The sequence below is a fragment of the Dermacentor andersoni genome, chromosome 1, assembly GCF_023375885.2.
Source record: "Dermacentor andersoni chromosome 1, qqDerAnde1_hic_scaffold, whole genome shotgun sequence".
Classification (NCBI taxonomy): Eukaryota; Metazoa; Arthropoda; class Arachnida; order Ixodida; family Ixodidae; genus Dermacentor; species Dermacentor andersoni.
Genome location: NC_092814.1, coordinates 234,719,438 through 234,736,337, shown reverse-complemented (window position 1 = coordinate 234,736,337; position 16,900 = coordinate 234,719,438). Strand labels below are relative to the sequence as shown.

Here is a 16,900-nt window from a genome sequence, read left to right as displayed (position 1 = left end):
CAACTCATTCGGGTACATGGAGTAACATGCGATGTTCAAGATGATAGCCTTGTTTTGTTCTCTTTTGGTTTTCCTATTTATTCAAGCCTGTGTTTGGAATAAAGTTCAGCTGGGAGTTAGCGCTCGTCCTTGTTTTTTCTCGGCTTGTCCTCGCGTCTGCGGGCGAACTTTTTCAGTAACCCCTTTACGCATTTATTAATTGTTAATTTATGTGGAAAAACATGGAGCACTGTGAAAGCTTATTACAGGGGGGATGCAACAGCATGTGAAAAAAATAATAAAAAAGCATGTATTAAACAGAATAGAAAGAAATAACAGTGTAAAAAAATGTGTGTAGTATTAAGAAACCGTTACATTGAAGTAATGAAGACTTAGGGCATTGTAAACTCGTGTCGTCGTTTACACATTGCTTCAGGAAACAGATGACAGCTTTCAGTGCCTCAATGGCTTGTGGCCATCTAGCTGACAATTGCCATGGGTGGTCGTGCACCGCGCAGCTTAAAAGCACTCAGATGGTTCGAGAGGTAGGTTGTTATGTAAATATTCAATGTGTCTTTCATCGAAAAAGCGGCTCATAGGTGTGCACCGAAGCACTCTGTCACTGGATCTCGCCAAGAAAGAATCTTTCTATCTGGAGAATAACCTGCGTGTTGATTTGTTTCGATACAATGAGTTACAGTGGGGGAAGGGGAAACGAAAAGTTGCCTTTTGCGTCGGGAGCTCTGTGCATTCCATGAATGTTATGTTTCATCGTAGTAAAAATTTAGTTGAAGTCTAGCATTGCGTCATTTGTGCTTCTCGTTCTTGTTCCACATTTTTTCAGCGCTACTTGAAGGGACCATCACCAGCCCAAACAACAAATTTTGGTTATGTGCTGGAAGTAGTTTCATGACTTCTAAGGGCTGCTCTACCACAATAATTTTTCAAATCATTTCATTACTAGCAGAAACAGCAATATTTGAACTGGCGCGAACACATGATTTCGGGAGGCGAGCATCACTGCCAACATAGACACTCTCTCCACTTGGCCCATTTAGCCTCCACAAGTGAAATTCCTTCCCTGCATTCTCTCAAACCAGAGCTGGAGGATCATGTGACAGATAGATCATGGGACTTGTCTTCTTTTAGAGCGCAGCTCTTAGGCGCCTGTTCCTGCGGCGAGCTTTGGCGTAACCGAGTGAATGAGCACGGTGAAAGATGAAAGATTGAATGCGGAGCACAGCAGGGGATGAAAGACGCGAGAAGGAAAGCGGAAGAGGAGGGTATGGCGAAAGCATGAGGAGAAAAGTGTAGTGCTGCTACAATGGCTACAAGATGGCGCCAGAGTAGTGTGCGTCGTCTAGGTGGTCTGTATGGCAGCTGCTGTGAATCGCACCCACGTGTCACCCATGCGCTGCATCTCATGATCCAGATTAGCGAGGCAGTCCCACCACGCTTCGCTCTGTGGCTGGGAGCTGGGCAACCGCAAGGAGAAGAGCAAATTGGTTTGAAATTTAAGCTTTTTCTGCGGCACAAATGGACGTAACATCTAGCAGACACGATCGTTAGCGTGTATTGTATGCACTGCGCTTGTCAGCTCAAAATGTCCAGGCCTGGTGAGGGGCCCTTTAACAATGTTTCAGGTTTGGAATACGCACCAGCTAGCCCTACTTTTCTCTCTGTTTTTAAAATGTTATTTCATAGCAACAAGAATAGTTTGACTCATACCCTTCAGTACTACCAAAAAACTTTTCCCTTAGGGAAAGGTTATAGGGGGAAAAAGGCTTCAGTGCAACATATTATTTCATAGACATTATGGGTAGATTCACAATTCTTTGATAAAAAAGTGGCCTGTAAGAGTTTGCAATTGATATCAATGCCAAATTGCCAAAAACATATGCAGTAAAGCATGATGATGTTTATTCTTTGTCTGCATTAAGCCAATATTACTCTGCCGAGAGGGCCTTTAGTAGGACTTATACTAGCAAGTCGCTTGTAATTATCTGTCATAAAACATGCAGCATGGTTCTGTACTTGTTCTAGTGTGGCAGCTAAATTCAACATGTAAGGATCTCAAGAATGGCAAGCACTTTCCACAGTTGGTAGTACGTTCATGATATAAAAACATTTGAACTTTTGATGGTACTGTATAAAAATTGCAGTTAATGAAATTTAACTTGTTGGTATTTTTGTATGTGATGACTTGGTATTTTTTTACTTATGTGGCATTCTTGGAAATATTCATACGTCATAAATTACTAAAGAAGTTTGACCAAGGTGTAGGCTGTGTATGTGGAACAGAAATGAACTGACACTTGGCAACATTTAGCCACATATTCCATTTTTCACGGCTGCTGTGGATGCTAAGTCCTTTTGCAAGCAAGGCACATCATATTCAGTCTGTGCATCTCTTCAAGGCATGCGGTCATCTGCATACAACCTTACCTTGCTATGGAGACCATGCAGTGCACTCACTGAGCACATTGTACGAGTCTTGTTTGCTACCTGTCGATGAATTTCCTTACAATGGGGTGGCACAGTTTTAATAGTGACATATTTTTGTCTAAAAGTTCATTCCAGTCATGCAAAACAATTGGCTAATTACTTAGGCGATGAAACCTTTATAAATACCATGTGCAGCAGAGTGGGATTGAGCGTATTTAATGTACTCAGATTGGTAAATGAGGCAATGAAAGCCATTGCGTGCATGGACAGCTATAGTTCACATGTCTGGTTAAACTATGATTTTCTCTTCTTGGCCTTAAAGTGCATACTTAGTAATCTGACATTTTTTCTTACCTGCACAGCTCTTTGTCGAAGATTTTTGTTGATAGCTGGGATACACTCTCTAGTGTGAACACCAGATAAATGACTGACATTTTTCGTCTGTCCTCGACCACTGGCTTTCTTGACCCCAGTCGCAAGCCCATCAGTTCTCTCCCAGCTAGTTCCATGAACTCCTTCTGGTAGTGTAATGTAGATGGTCGCAGTGGAGACTTGAAACCTTTCGCAATAGGGCTCCAAGAGTCGAGAGTGTCAAATGTCCTGGAAGGAAAGAGGTAGTTAATGCAGTTTAGGAACCAGAGTGTTACTAGCTTCCAAGTCTGCCTTGCATATTCTATTCATAAGCCAGTTTACATCTAGGGTCACTTGCTGCATGCACTGATTTCATGCCTCAAACTGGAAAAATTGGTATTTTGATTTGTGGCAAGCTTATAGACACAGTTAAAACGTCTGGGTGAATTTTCACTAAATACTACTGTTAGCGCATAACTCATTTCTTATTTGACTGACTGAATAAACTTTATTGAAACCAGCAAGAGATGGTGGCTGGGCCTAAGCCTCCCACGTGGGGACGTCGAGGTGTTGCCTCTTCGCCGCCTCGCAGGCCTGCTGGGTCGCCCAGAGTTGGTCGTCAAGGTTGGGGCTACGCAGGGCAGCGTGCCATCTCGACGAGAGGGTCGTGGGGTTAGTGTCGGGGTATTGGTGTGTACAGTCCCAAAGCATGTGTGTAAGTGTGGCTGGCTGTGTCTTGCAAATATGGCACGTGGGATTGGGGTAAATGTCTGGGTAGATCTTGTTATAAAGTTGTAACGAGGGGTAAGTATTGGTTTGCAGCAGGCGGAAAGTTGTAGCCTGCGCTCGGGATAGTTTGTTGTGTGGGCCGGGGAAGGTTCTACGCTCTAAGTAGAAGGACTTCACAAGATCATTGTAGCGTGTCAGGCGATCCCTACCGGTGGGGGCAGCCTCCCCTTCTCTCGCGCGGTTAACTAGGCCTCGCGCTAGGGAGTGGGTAACCTCGTTGAGGTTGGGGAGGTGCGGGTGGACGGTGCCTACATGAGCCGGGAACCAGACGAGTGCAACCTGATGGTCGGTGGAGCGGGGCGCTTGTTGCAAGATGCGCAAGGCTTGGTGTGAAATACGGCCGTTGATATAGTTGATAACGGCGGAGCGGGAGTCAGAGACGATGGTATGGCATGTTGGGTCTAGTGTGGCTAGCGCGATGGCCACTTCTTCAGCTTCCTCAGCGTGTGGGGTTACTAGGCTGATAGCATGGTGGAGAGAGCCTTCACGCGTGGTGACGGCTGCAAAGCGGGTACCGTGGGGATACTCGGCGGCGTCGACGAAACTCACACCGTCGTGGCGAGTAAGGGATTTGGTGAGAACCGTAGCACGTGCTGTGCGACGTGCGTGGTTGTATTCGGGGTGCATGTTTCTGGGGATAGGATCGGCGTGAATCCAAGCTCGTATGGTGGAGGGGATCTGGTGCTTATGGCCGTGTTGATGGTGGTAGGTGATATCGTGCGAGGTGAGGATATGGCGACCCGTCGCTGTGAGAGTGAGTCTCTCCAGCTGAGAGCGACGTTGGGCCTCGATGAGCTCGTCCAGTGTGTTGTGGACGCCTAGTTGAAGGAGGAGGTCAGTGCTGGTGCAACCGGGGAGGCCCAGGGCTTGTTTATAGACACCGCGTAGGAGGATGTTGATCTTGGTTTGTTCAGCCTTGTACCAGTTTAGATACGCAGCAACGTAGGTGATGTGGCAAATTACGAATGACTGGATTAATTGGAGCAGATTCTCCTCTTTCATACCCCCACGGCGGTTGGAGACCCGCTTCAAAAGTCTCATGGTGTTGGCTGTATTCATCTTGATTTTGGCGAGGGCCATGCCATTCGCTCCGTTCGCCTCTATGAGCAAGCCGAGCACACGGATATTGGTGACGAGGGGTATGGGGCTGCCATCCGTGAGATGAAGCGCAATGTCTTCGTAATGGCGTTTAGCGATGGAGTATTTTGGACGGCGGCCACGGAGAGTAGGCCTGTAGAGAAGGAGTTCGGACTTTGCAGGGGAGCAGCGAAGCCCCGTGCCTTGGATATAGGTCTCGACTGTTTCAATGGCGGATTGTAGTGCCGTTTCTATTTCGCCGTCACTGCCTTTGTGGGCCCAGATGGTTATATCGTCAGCGTATATGGTGTGGGTGACACCGTCCACTTGCTGCAACTCCTTGGCAAGATCGATCATGACAAGATTATTTGGGCCAAAAAAAAAGGATCAATTTCGTTGACAGTGTTTCAACACGTTGCTAAGCATTTGCGTTGGAATTTTTTCACAAGTCACACCATACATGGTATGAAATGACAGTTGCTCTTTTAAAAGGCCCCTCACCAGGTCTGGCCATTTTGAGCTGGCAAGTGCAGAGCATACATTGCACAATAACAATCGTGTCTGCAAAGTATTACATCGCTATGCGCCGCGGAGAGATCTGGAGAGATCTGACATATCAATCCAAACGCCGTTTCTCTCTTCACTCGCGGCCACCAGGTTCCAAGCCAAATGGTAATGTAATCGTGCCACTGCGCCTACGCAATCATGTCCACAGTGTGACGTCGCTCATGGTGACACGTGACTTCGAGAATTATTCAAGACAACATCTGTTACCTGTATGATCTGTTGCTTGAATTGACGAATTAAAGTTTAGAGAAATAATAAAACATACAAATGAAATGTCTGCGGGTTTTTTGTTTGACTTCGCACCAAAGCAAGAGAGATGTACTTCCGCTTCGCCTGCTTTTTTCCATGGTCGTGCGGTCACGTGCGCAGGCACTGAAGCTATGCCATTTTCTACCGTGTTCCAGCACGTGATCATGCTCTGCGATCCGCTTGTTCTGCCTCAGTACTAGTGTGGCACTGAATTATACCGCTAGTCATGTTTCCTTGTGCACAGCATGCAAAATCATGTGCTGCACGAACGAGATAACAGCTCGCGCGCGATGCCATTGGGGGGGGGGGGGGGGGGGGAGTGCGTAGCATAGAAAAAAAAAGTGAGGAGCAAAAAAAAAAGACACCTGTGACGTATGCGATCCTCAAGGTCCGGTATGGGAGAACGCAGGGAAGGAATTTTGCTTGTGTAGGCTAGACAGGGCGAATGGAAAGAGTGTCTTGCTTGGCAGTGGAGCCTGCCTGCTGAAACTGTGGGTTCGCGGCACTGAAATATTTCTATCTTGGCCATTAATGAGCTGATTTGAAAAATGATTGTGGCAGAACACTCCCTAGAGGACACGTAACAACTTCCAGTGTATAACCAAAATTTGCTATGGGGCCTGGTGGGGGGCCCTTTAAGTATTGGTCATATTTTACCCTTTACGCCACATTAGGAACTCTGGAAAAATAAAATTTCACAGGAGGTACTGTCAAAACTGGTCTCCAGTGCTCGAAGTACTTCACCCATCAAACAATACAAAATTTGTGCTTTGGCTGACTCGACAACAAAATTATTAAATGATAGCAGCAGTGAAGACACGATCACTTCAGTTGGGATAATGTTTTGATCAGATTTCTACACAGTTATAACGGTGTCTCAAACATCTGTACATGCTCAGTTTTGATGCTTGCATTTGACTAATATCAAGTGTATGTTTACTTTTTTCTCTTGTGGACTGTTCATAAGAGCAATCCTTACTGTCATGAGGATTTTTCCTTAAAGAGCACGCGTTCGCTCTCAGACTAACCTTTGGTAGAAGCTTTACTAACAGCCTAATCTGTCGCTTTTGAAACACTGCCTGTGCAAATGCCTTTATTAATTACTGTACAGTAAAGTACAATACTGTAAAAGTACTGTACAGAGTGCATGATGGATCCAGAGCCACATTCAGGCACATTGGTTGACCAGCTTGCTTGCACGTAAAAGTGGATTGAACAGAACAATGAAGTATGACTAGGCTTGTGCATGCTCCCCAACCTGAAAATTATTGCATTGAGTGCTTAAGGGTTGCTTGTGTGATTACTGCAATTAGTAAAAACAGATGCTCCCTGCATCATGGGTGCTTCTCCGTTTTCACATTTGCAAAGCCACAATTTTCCCCCATAGCATGGGCATTGCTATAGGTAATGTTCACGACAGCAAATCTGCATAATTTTTTTTTCTCAGGGTGTAACTTGCAGAAGTTAGAAACTAGGAGCATATGTTCATATATTTTTTTACTCCCAGTATGTGTATTAAAAATACCTGATTACTATTTGTTTCATTCGTAACTCTTGTGGTGCTTCTTTGAGGTTAGGCATAACAATTCTCAAGAAATCTCTCGGCAATTCTTCTGCTTTATCTCCATTCAAAACATTATTGATCTGTATGCATTATAATGTATCACGGTATATGTTGACTGATACATCTTCAAATGAAATGTTCCAGTATAAAAGCACCTGAATTACCACATTTATAGTGGTAAGGAAAGAGTTCCTTTTCATTTGCTGTGTTTTGTCATTGCGGGTATATGGCTTTTCCAGTATTTGTTGCAAGCACTTGGCATATACTTTAGTCTGCTATATATATGGAACATGCTGACAACAAATGCTGTCTGTACTTGTGGCTCGTTATGCTGTTTAAATTGATGCTTACTTCTGGAACATACTTTCCTAGCATCACCACAGTCATTTCATTAACATCACATGTGCGTGGAATAATGTTCTTTTGAATAAAAATGCTAAGAGGCTAATTGGTACTCGAGTACAATTTGCAGTGTGCGCAGGATTTCGTAGACAGTAGAAGTTCCCTGCAGTACACAAGGGAAAATGAATACAAAAAGAAAAAGCTTTATACCCACACTCCTCAGTCATCATCAGACACTACCGCAAGAATGTACCTCTGCTCGGAGCTCTTTCTTAGCTGTCCTAAGTGAAAGACAAGACTGCCCCTCTACTGAAACGGTTGCTGCAAATTAGTGCTTCTCAATGATTTCCTGGAGAAAATTTCGCAGTAATGTGCTTCCAGTAATGTGTGAAAGCATACTCAGCCACTGGAGTGGGAGAGTTGCTGCATGGGTCACCCCTCACTGCTGGAAAGGTTTGTGAGCACTGTTAAAATTTAATGGCCTCTTCTTTGATGGCACGGTGCTGCCCTACTTATGGTGGAATCCAATATCTGGAATAGAGGGTAGTAGCAGACTCCTTTTTCACATGCAATCTAATGTTGCCTTTCTTAGCTGCTTCAGAATGTCAAAGCGTCGTGAGCTGTAGAACACTTTCATTTGGATAAGATTTATAGAAGCAGAAAAGCTAAAATCATCTCTAAAGCATCACTTACTCTTGAACTAGAAATGTTAGATAAATTCAAACTTGAGTGCATGCACTGAATGAAATACATGGTGGTTTGCCATCATGACTGTTGTCTTGAGTATATCGATTTAGTCACGATTGCACACGTTGGTATTCAGTGGTATTTAATTCATTTATTCCCTCAAGGCCCTAGGCAGTACACGATGGACTGGGTTGAGGAAGATAAGCAAACCAAAAACAATGAGTAGAAGCTAACCTTCCTCTATAATATATATTTTGACTGGTGGAAAAAAAAAGAGAGAGGCAGGGTGTAACAAAGGAGGAGGCTTGTTGCAGGGCTACTTGGTTCACAGTGTAAAGTAAAATTAAAAGTGCAAAAAGAGACACTTATTATACACTTATTTGTCCTGATGAAAATTGTTCTGCTTTATGGTGGGTGTTCCTATAATATGTGGTTATTCTGCCATTATGATTTGATTTACCTAGTTTGAATCTCACATTCTTTTTATCATTCCACCATCATACTAAATAGGAATGCACAGAGTAAGTGCTTTATTGATTAGTTGATTAGAATGTGTGGAAAGTTGAAGTTCATACCTATCAACCATGCTGATGAACTCAGCAGTCCCATGGCATCCATCAAACCCAGGTTCACCGAGTTCTAGAGCAAAAGCAAGCGCTTTGCTCACTAAGGCACTGAATGTCTGTGCTGCCAGCTTGACTTTCCTGATCTGAAAGCAACAAAAAAACTGTACTACATGCACACACCACTCTTGAACTTCGTACCAGATGTATGTTTTACAAAATCATAAGCAACAATCATTGTAGGCATATCTTGCCTGCCTGTAGTGCTCCACATGTGCCCGGGACAGCTTGCTGCCTGCTTGGAGAACTTCTCTTTCCAGGAGCTCACTAAGAAGGACAATGTATTTCCATTTAATTGCTTGCAATAAAAAATGCATGGGGTTGTAATTGAGTGCACTGAAATGTCTGCATGCATTCATTTATGGCCCGCTTTTCACATTAAAGTTTGTCTGATAACCTGCTGGCAAGCCACTCGATGGCGAGATCATTTGTCAGGTTTCTGCTGCACCGCCGGACGATGACTTTGCGTCGGAAGATGACGCACCATGTGCTACACTGCCGTCGCATGCGGAGCGTGCACAAGCAGTGACTGTGCTTTCAGCTGCCTATAGTGACTGTACGACCCTCTCCGAGATTCAGGCTTATCTGATTGCGCGTAAACGGAACAGCGTGCAACAGCGCATTCATGATTTCTTCAAGCCTACTGCCGGGCCCGAATAAGTCCGTGAAAATAAAGGATTTCTTTGTTTTTTTTTAATCTGCTTTTTCGGACACCTGTTTATTCGGACATTTCCGTAGTCCCCGTGAGGTCCGAATAAACGGTCGGCAACTGTATATGTGGACGTGGAAGACGTCACAGAAATGTTTGCAATGTCGAACGAGTGTGGAGGATGCCCAAAATTATTTCACTGACGTACATCTTTTAAAATTTGACCGGTGCAATGTAATTGACAGCATCAGTGCACATGACAAATTTACCACAAATAAAACTTGAGTTTAAGGTTAATTCTTGGGATAGTTTCAAAGCGCTCTTCTGTTATTTATTATACATCATCTTGAAACATTATATGTCTTATTTTGTGGGAAATACTTTCCACAACCCATTGAAAACAAGTTGTAAAAAAATAGCAATCACGGAATCCAATACATATTGACATAAACACAGTGATAGCTAACTCCAACACAATTAGTATCTAGGGAAACGAGGTACAGTGAAGTTGCCCAGCCACGACACTAAAGAGTTGTAGCAGTTGTGGGCTAAAAATCATGCGGACAAAGACTGGCTAAAATGTATGTATTGTGATAGAATGAAGAAGCACCTCAGGAACTGAGATATGATAAACACTGACAATCTTTTGTCTCTTATGTGTACACATTTACTCCTCTTTTTCTTTGTTATTTTCTTTTTCGTGAAAGTTTTGTTTTGAAGGTTGTGCAGTTCCACTTGTCCGGGTAGATTATTTAAAGAGATGGACATATTACGTGCATGACAAATGGCAAGGTTCATTGCATAATTGTCAAAGTCAATGTAAGTTAATTGACTCTGATTTCATACATTTAGAGTATGCACTGCAATTGTAGAATTAAAGCTAGTTAGTGTTGCAGCCAACAGCACACATCAGGAAACTAGCTGTAGCTTCAAAGTATTCTTCCCTCAATAAAATGTGCTACAAAAGACATTGACATTTCACTCGTTTCCCAGAAAGCCTCCCTCATGCATTGCAGGGCAGCTCTAACTTTAACTGCTTATGTATTTCATTGCACTTTGAGCGGAGAGGTATCTTGGAAATTATTTTACCTTCAGGGTTTCCACTGAATTGGGTGCGCCCTAATTGAGTGTCATTTGGCTTGAACTTTGCCATTGGCTCATGCTGCCTAAATCAGAAACATTTTAGGTGTGTATGTACCGTATACCGGGTGTCCCAGCTAACTTGAACCAAGGGTTTAAAAATGAAATATTGGGGTCAGGAGAGTGAAACTACCTGCATATTGGTGACAGGCATTTGGCGCACCACAGGAAATTTTTTGTATTGCAATTACTTAACTAGTAATTAAAATAATTTTTTTAAAATTTTTAATATTGACTTTAGACACTAAGTGTGATTCGCAAAGTTGGAGAGCACTTTCAGAAACCCCCATTCCATTATTCGCCATAAAGAAAACCTTACGTGTACCTCTTTTTTCGAGCTCGAAAGAAAGCCCGCGAAATACAAAAAAAACCACGTGACGAGCGCATTCGCGCGCCGCGATCGTGCTGCTCTCAACCGTGCTTTCAGTGAACGAAATCAGCTCCGGTATTCATTCGGCGGCCCCGTTTCAGAGGCAGGCCGATATCTTGGTGGTGGTTTCTTCGGCCGTGTCAGCCAGTTCGCGCGTGACGGTGTAAATTGCAGCGAGTGCGCTGCGCTTTGCAGTCGCGATAAAGACTGCCAAGCTCGAAGTTTTCAAATGAGAGGAGTTTTATTTGCCAGTTGCAAAGAAAATAAAAGTGGCGGTTTATGGCTTGGCTGTGCGGCGATGACAGCCGTGGCATGCGGTTGTCCTGACTCCATTTCATTTCGGTTTCTTACCAATTATAAAAAGTGCTCGAATAGGTCACCTTGTGCGACGATACAGCTATGGCATCTTGTAACCAAATCAGCCGTTGCATTTCGTATGACAGCCTCAGGCATGTTTAAACAGACTTCCGTTATTTTGTCTTTAAGGTCTTGCGGTGTGGAAGTTGGTGTGCTGTACACCTTGTCCTTGATATGACCCCACAAAAAGTAGTCCAGAGGTGTCATATCAGGAGACCTGGCTGGCCAGTTCACGGGACCTAGTCGTCCTATCCATTTCTGCGGGAACGCTGCGTCGAGCCAGGTCCGAGCCTTGGCGCTGCTGTGCGCGGGGGCGCCATCGTGTTGAAACCACACATTTGTGGCCCTGGCGAGCGGTAGATCCGAAAGGAAGTCGTCAACGGGTCCTCTGAGGATATCATTGGTGTAGCGATCTGCTGTCAGCGTCTGGTCGAAAAACACAGGCCCGATCAAACTACCGTCGAAAAGTCCACACCAAACACTAAATGACCACTGGTACTGGTGCTGCGTCTGTAAAACCCAGTAGGGATTTGAATCGCTCCAGTAATGAGCATTGTGCAGGTTCACCTGTGAATTGCGCGAAAAACTAGCTTCGTCACTCCATATCACTTTGTTCAAAAAATCCGGGTCGTCCTGCATCTTTATCAGAATCCAATTAGCAAAATCGGTCCTGTTTTGGAAGTCCCGTGGCAACAGATTTTGATGAAGCTGTACGTGGTACGGATGCAGGCGGTGTTTGCGCAGTATTCGCCAAACTGATGACCTGGAGACTCCGGTATCCTCGCTCACGCTGCGCACGCTTGCTTGGGGTTCCAGAGCGAACAGCGATAAAATATGCGTCTCGAAGTCCTCGTCAAAAACAGGTGCTCTGTGTCGTGTGGACGTAAAACTGCCCATCCGTCGCAGCGTCTCGAAGGCACGCAGGATCGTTACTGAACTTGGCCGCCTGCCTGGGTGCCATTGTTGCATAAGGTCTGCAGCGCGCCTTCTGTTCCCATGACATGCACCTAGAGCCAGAACCATGTCTGCTTTCTCTTCATTTGTAAACGGCATGTCTGCAGTGCTAGTAATCACTACACCAAAGATTCAGTCTCGCATGAGAGTGGCATAAGAAGAGCACACGACAAACTGTGCTTCACCGCTGCTTCCAGCTTTCAAAATCCTCATTAGGAAACTGCAACACACAGCCGCCAACACCTCGCGGCGAAACATTATTCCCTGTATTTCTCTTTTGCTTCTGAGTGACAAAGCAGACTCGCCATCTCAGTATCTTATCAGATTGGGACTAAGTCGTCGTCGCCGGGTGCCAACTAGCTGACGCGGACGAAAAACCCCCGCCAAGATATCGGCCTGCCGCTGCAACGGGGCCGTCGAATAAAGGCCGGAGCTGATTTCGTTCACTGAAAGCACGGTTGAGAGCAGCACGATCGCGACGCGCAAATGTGCTCGTCACGTGATTTTTTTTGTATTTCGCGGGCTTTCTTTCGAGCTCGGAAAAAGAGGTACACGTAAGGTTTTCTTTATGGCGAATAATGGAATGCGGGTTTCTGAAAGTGCTCTCCAACTTTGCGAATCACATTTAGTGTCTAAAGTCAATATTAAAAAATTTAAAAAAATTATCTTAATTACTAGTTAAGTAATTGCGATACAAAAAATTTCCCGTGGTGCGCCAAATGCCTATCACCAATATGCAGTTAGTTTCACTCTCCTGACTCCAATATTTCATTTTTAAACCCTTGGTTCAAGTTAGCTGGGACACCCGGTAGACTCATGTAAGAGCTGCATTTTCTTTAGCCACAATTTTATGAGGTGTGGCCCTTACACGGGACCACATCCTTTGGTCAAAATGTTGCCAGCGCAGCCAGCGACTTGTGCACACCTCGTAAGCAGCGTGCAAAAATTCACTAATGCGTGCACGACATCGGGGCACCAAGCGCAATGACTTCTCCGCTGGAAACTTCTTTTACAAATTTTGGGCTGCCGAGGTGAGGATGCGGCCCTTACATAAGTGTGTACAGTATTTTGCTAATCTCACATTGGGATTTCTTGTGCAAATACTGTCTGCCTGTTCAATTTCCAGCTGAAATGAAAGGATCTAGTTATTCGTCAAATGGGATACAGTTCAAACACGATTTAATGAAGTACTGAAGATGCTCGAATTATTTAGTTAAATCGGAAGTTTGTAAAATCAAGGAAGAAGTTTTTCGGTCCTTCAAAATCTAAAATTGTAATGCAGCGACACGCAAAAGCTACCGCGAGATTGTATTTGCTGCTAATCCAGCCATCTGTCGCATAAACCATGAAATAACAAAAGCAACCACTGCTGCCCTACCGAGGCAGTGTTGAGTCCGCTGTTCCATGCATGCGCGCGGCGTGCAGCCTCGTCAAAACAAAGCTAGGGCCATGACTAGGGCACCTACATGTTCTAACGCGATAGCTTTAGAATGCATGCTCGAAGAAAAACCTGTCTGTGTCAAAATTAGAAAGAAATTACTGCTTTTGTACTCATTTACTTCAGGAATAACTTCGTTAAATCGAGTTCGGCCAAGTTAGCCTCGTTAATTCAGGTTTCTTACAACATTCAACCCTATGGGTACTTGCCGGAGAATGGAAATTGTTTTGCTAGATCAGGAACTTCATAAAATCAGGTTTCGTTAGATCAAGTTTTCACTGTAGTTATTGTTTCAAATGTATGTGGATCACAAAAAAAAAGGTTGGTTCTGCACAAGGTGGTTACAGCTTTAGCATAGGACAATTTCCTGTTGGTCCTGATAATGTGGTGTAAGAATCGTGCAGCCATACTGTATTCAGTTCTTAGCTAACTTGTCTGCTTCAAAGTGGGAGTGCCTATGTACTTCCATGTCTTTATTGCCTCTATTATGGCGGCCTGTCACATTATGGTCCATAAGCGTAATTATTATGTTGCATGAAGTGTAACACTTACCCCATATGTTGCACTCCATAGAGTGTCTTTGTCACCCAAAAGGTTCCTCAGTAGTTTGAGTGCGTGGCATGCATCAAACATCACGAAGATTTCCTTTTCCTTATCCTGCGGGTTCGAGAACGATGTTCCTAGGTTTTCATATGTGAGCTCATGCACCCGGCACCCAAGAAGCTTCACTATTGCTGCACTGGCCATAAGGCAGTCGCACACAATTGCTGTCACCTTCAGTCTGCATTCTTGTATGCAGTGGATGGTTTCGAGGAGCAAATTCTTTAGAACTTCTCCTGAAAGTCCAGCATTCAGGAAGTATCCAAAGGGCATCTTCCACAGCGCTGCCAATGCTACCACCATGAACACAAGTGCCTCTGTGGCAAGGGGGATGTTGTCTGCCTCGTGAGGTTCCCAACCGTTTCCGAGACCCACAAACCCTATCAGCCACCCGTTTGAATGGTCTAGTTCGCATGCTTTCTTTATGCTCATTCCATCAAGAAGGATAGAGCACAGGCGTTCTCTTGGCGTGTCATTCTTGTGCTGCTCTTTGAGTGCTGTTAGCACCTCAGCTGCGAAGCCAGGCCAGCCTCTTACGACTCTGAGCCACTGCCGTATGGATTGCCACTAGGCATGGCAGACAATGAACTCATGTAGTCATATGCACGAGGAGAGTAATAATGTAGTGTCGTGGCAAATTTTTTCATTTCCATGCTGTACCTCCTGCCTCGAGGGTGCTCTGTGGCATTTTTGCACCAATTATTCAGTATTTCGACTGGTAGGTTTCCAAATTGTTCCAGCTTTGTCTGTGCCTCTTCTGTAATCAGACTTGTTCCTCATTTCATCAATCATGCTCTGCAGGGTACAGCTTCGCTCACAGTAGCGGTTTGTTCTTGTTTTAAGCACTTTTTATCTTTTTTCTGGCTTCCTCGAGGGACTGTCCCAGCCGCGTTGCCTTGGTCCTAGGGCTTTCTTTTGTGGAATACGTGTGGTCCTGATGGTTAAGGGTTTCAACAGTCTGTGGATTTGGATGCCCTTGGTGTAATGCACAGTCTTCACTTGTACCTTGGTCATCCCTAGCCTGCCTGCCTTCTGATGCAATGCCTTGCACCTGTACCAGAATAGATTACACATCAGCTCGCTCATCACCTTTCTTACATTTCATGTTGACCTCTGCACGCTCGCTTGGTGTCATTGCAGGCATCAGCTACAAGGACTACTGTAGGGGCCTCCTCCGCTGCAATGTAGTCAGCTGGTAGCACCTGCACGAGCTGTAAGATGGATGTTTCTCATTACACCTCTGACCAGTATGGAAGCTTCAACTTAAGTAAAAAAAATGCAGTTGGAGGTTTAACATTAGCAACAGTAAAGCATCTTTAAAGTGGGAGGTGTGCAAACATTAGAAATTCTACATATGAACTAAATTATCCTCACTATTCGCTTCTACAGTTCATCGTTGGAAGTTGTCGAATACAGTACACTTCCGTTCATTTGACTCGGGTAATTCGATCCTGACCAACGGTCTCAGCCTGCTTCCTTGCATTTCAGTGGGGCCAACTTTCTGTTATTTAGATCCGAAAATTGGCCTTTGCCGGACAATTAGAACTTGACCAGTAAGAATGCACATGCCTGACCTCTATAGTGACCCCTATGGTGACCCCAATAGCGACCCCTTTAGTTGCACTTTCTGTATCAGAGGAGCTCAGGGGACTGTGAATGCGTCGAACACACATCATCTTTCCTCGGAAGTGCCTACTGTAGGCCTGCACTTGGAAAATGTTCAAGCAGTAACCATAGCTCACAATGTCGCATTATGGTATTTAACGGATTCCAACATATGCCTTTTTTATTATTATTTTTTTCCAGAAAATTTGGTCAAAAATTGTGTGCGTGTTGCTATCAGGCACAAAACCAAAACCGCCTTCATGGAAGTTGTATGCTTTACAGCATAACATGGATGTATTGCAGCAAAGCTGATTTTAGAAAACCAGCCGTTAATGCGCAGCACACATTAGTTCGTTGCATATTTTTCTTGCTACAAAGAAAGCGAGTACGCTTTTGGTTTATAGTTTGTTTGAGAGCTTTAATGTAATTTCTACGTTGGTTTTCTGCTTCAGACAGAGAAAGTGGGCGCGCGTTTGTTTTGGGGGCATGTTAGCATAGGGAACATACTGCCAAACGAACCAGCAGTGAGTCTTGTAATTTTTTTGTGCATCTTCTTTAGTTAAACTCGCCAGATAATTCTATGAATGTTGTCGGCCCCACAAGGGTCGAATTTATGGAAGCCTACTGTATTGGTTTCATTCAAAGAACAAGGAACTGAAACAGCTTTTGCAGTCGACTCGAAGAAAGGCTGATGCACGTGAAGACTTGTACATGATTGTACCGAAGGAGAACCACAGATGTCGCATAGATGAACTAGTTGCTGACCAGTACATTACCTATAGAAGCAGTGTCCGCTCTTTTTACAGGAGCATATCGCCTTAGGCTGCCTACAGATTTTGTCTATAGATTTAGGGAAATCAACTTATTATTTGGACATTGTCTGCATGTTTGCATTCCTTCAAAACAATGTTCAGTACTGTGTGGTAGTGCACTTGGCTTCTTCATTGAGAATTACAGTTCTACAAGCATCTGTTGAAGTGCTCTTTGTCTAATTACTGTCACTTTCACATTGAATCACGTATAGTCAAATTTCTTTTGCTCTCATTTACAAACTTTTCATATGTGTCCAGGTCATAATGTATTAAATGTATCAAATGTTAATTAGCTTTTTGCA

The 16,900-nt window shown here is 44.3% G+C and overlaps 1 protein-coding gene across 3 annotated transcripts in view; it reads right to left on the bottom strand.

The window, feature by feature from the left end:
* Window positions 1-16,098, bottom strand: part of LOC140219830 (uncharacterized) — a 60,372-nt gene extending 44,274 nt beyond the window's left edge. For 2 of the 3 annotated variants that reach the window (XM_072289789.1, XM_072289791.1), the window contains exons 1-3: window positions 8,868-10,509; window positions 8,626-8,759; window positions 2,779-3,024 (exon numbers count right to left, since the gene is read on the bottom strand). In XM_072289789.1, coding sequence (XP_072145890.1) covers window positions 2,779-3,024; window positions 8,626-8,759; window positions 8,868-9,032 — 545 coding nt within the window. In that variant the 5' untranslated portion in view covers window positions 9,033-10,509. Of the gene's footprint in view, window positions 1-2,778; window positions 3,025-8,625; window positions 8,760-8,867; window positions 10,510-14,133 lie in introns of those variants that run through there. The other variant, XM_072289792.1, reaches the window with a different exon arrangement.
* Between the last annotated feature and the right edge of the window lie 802 nt (window positions 16,099-16,900).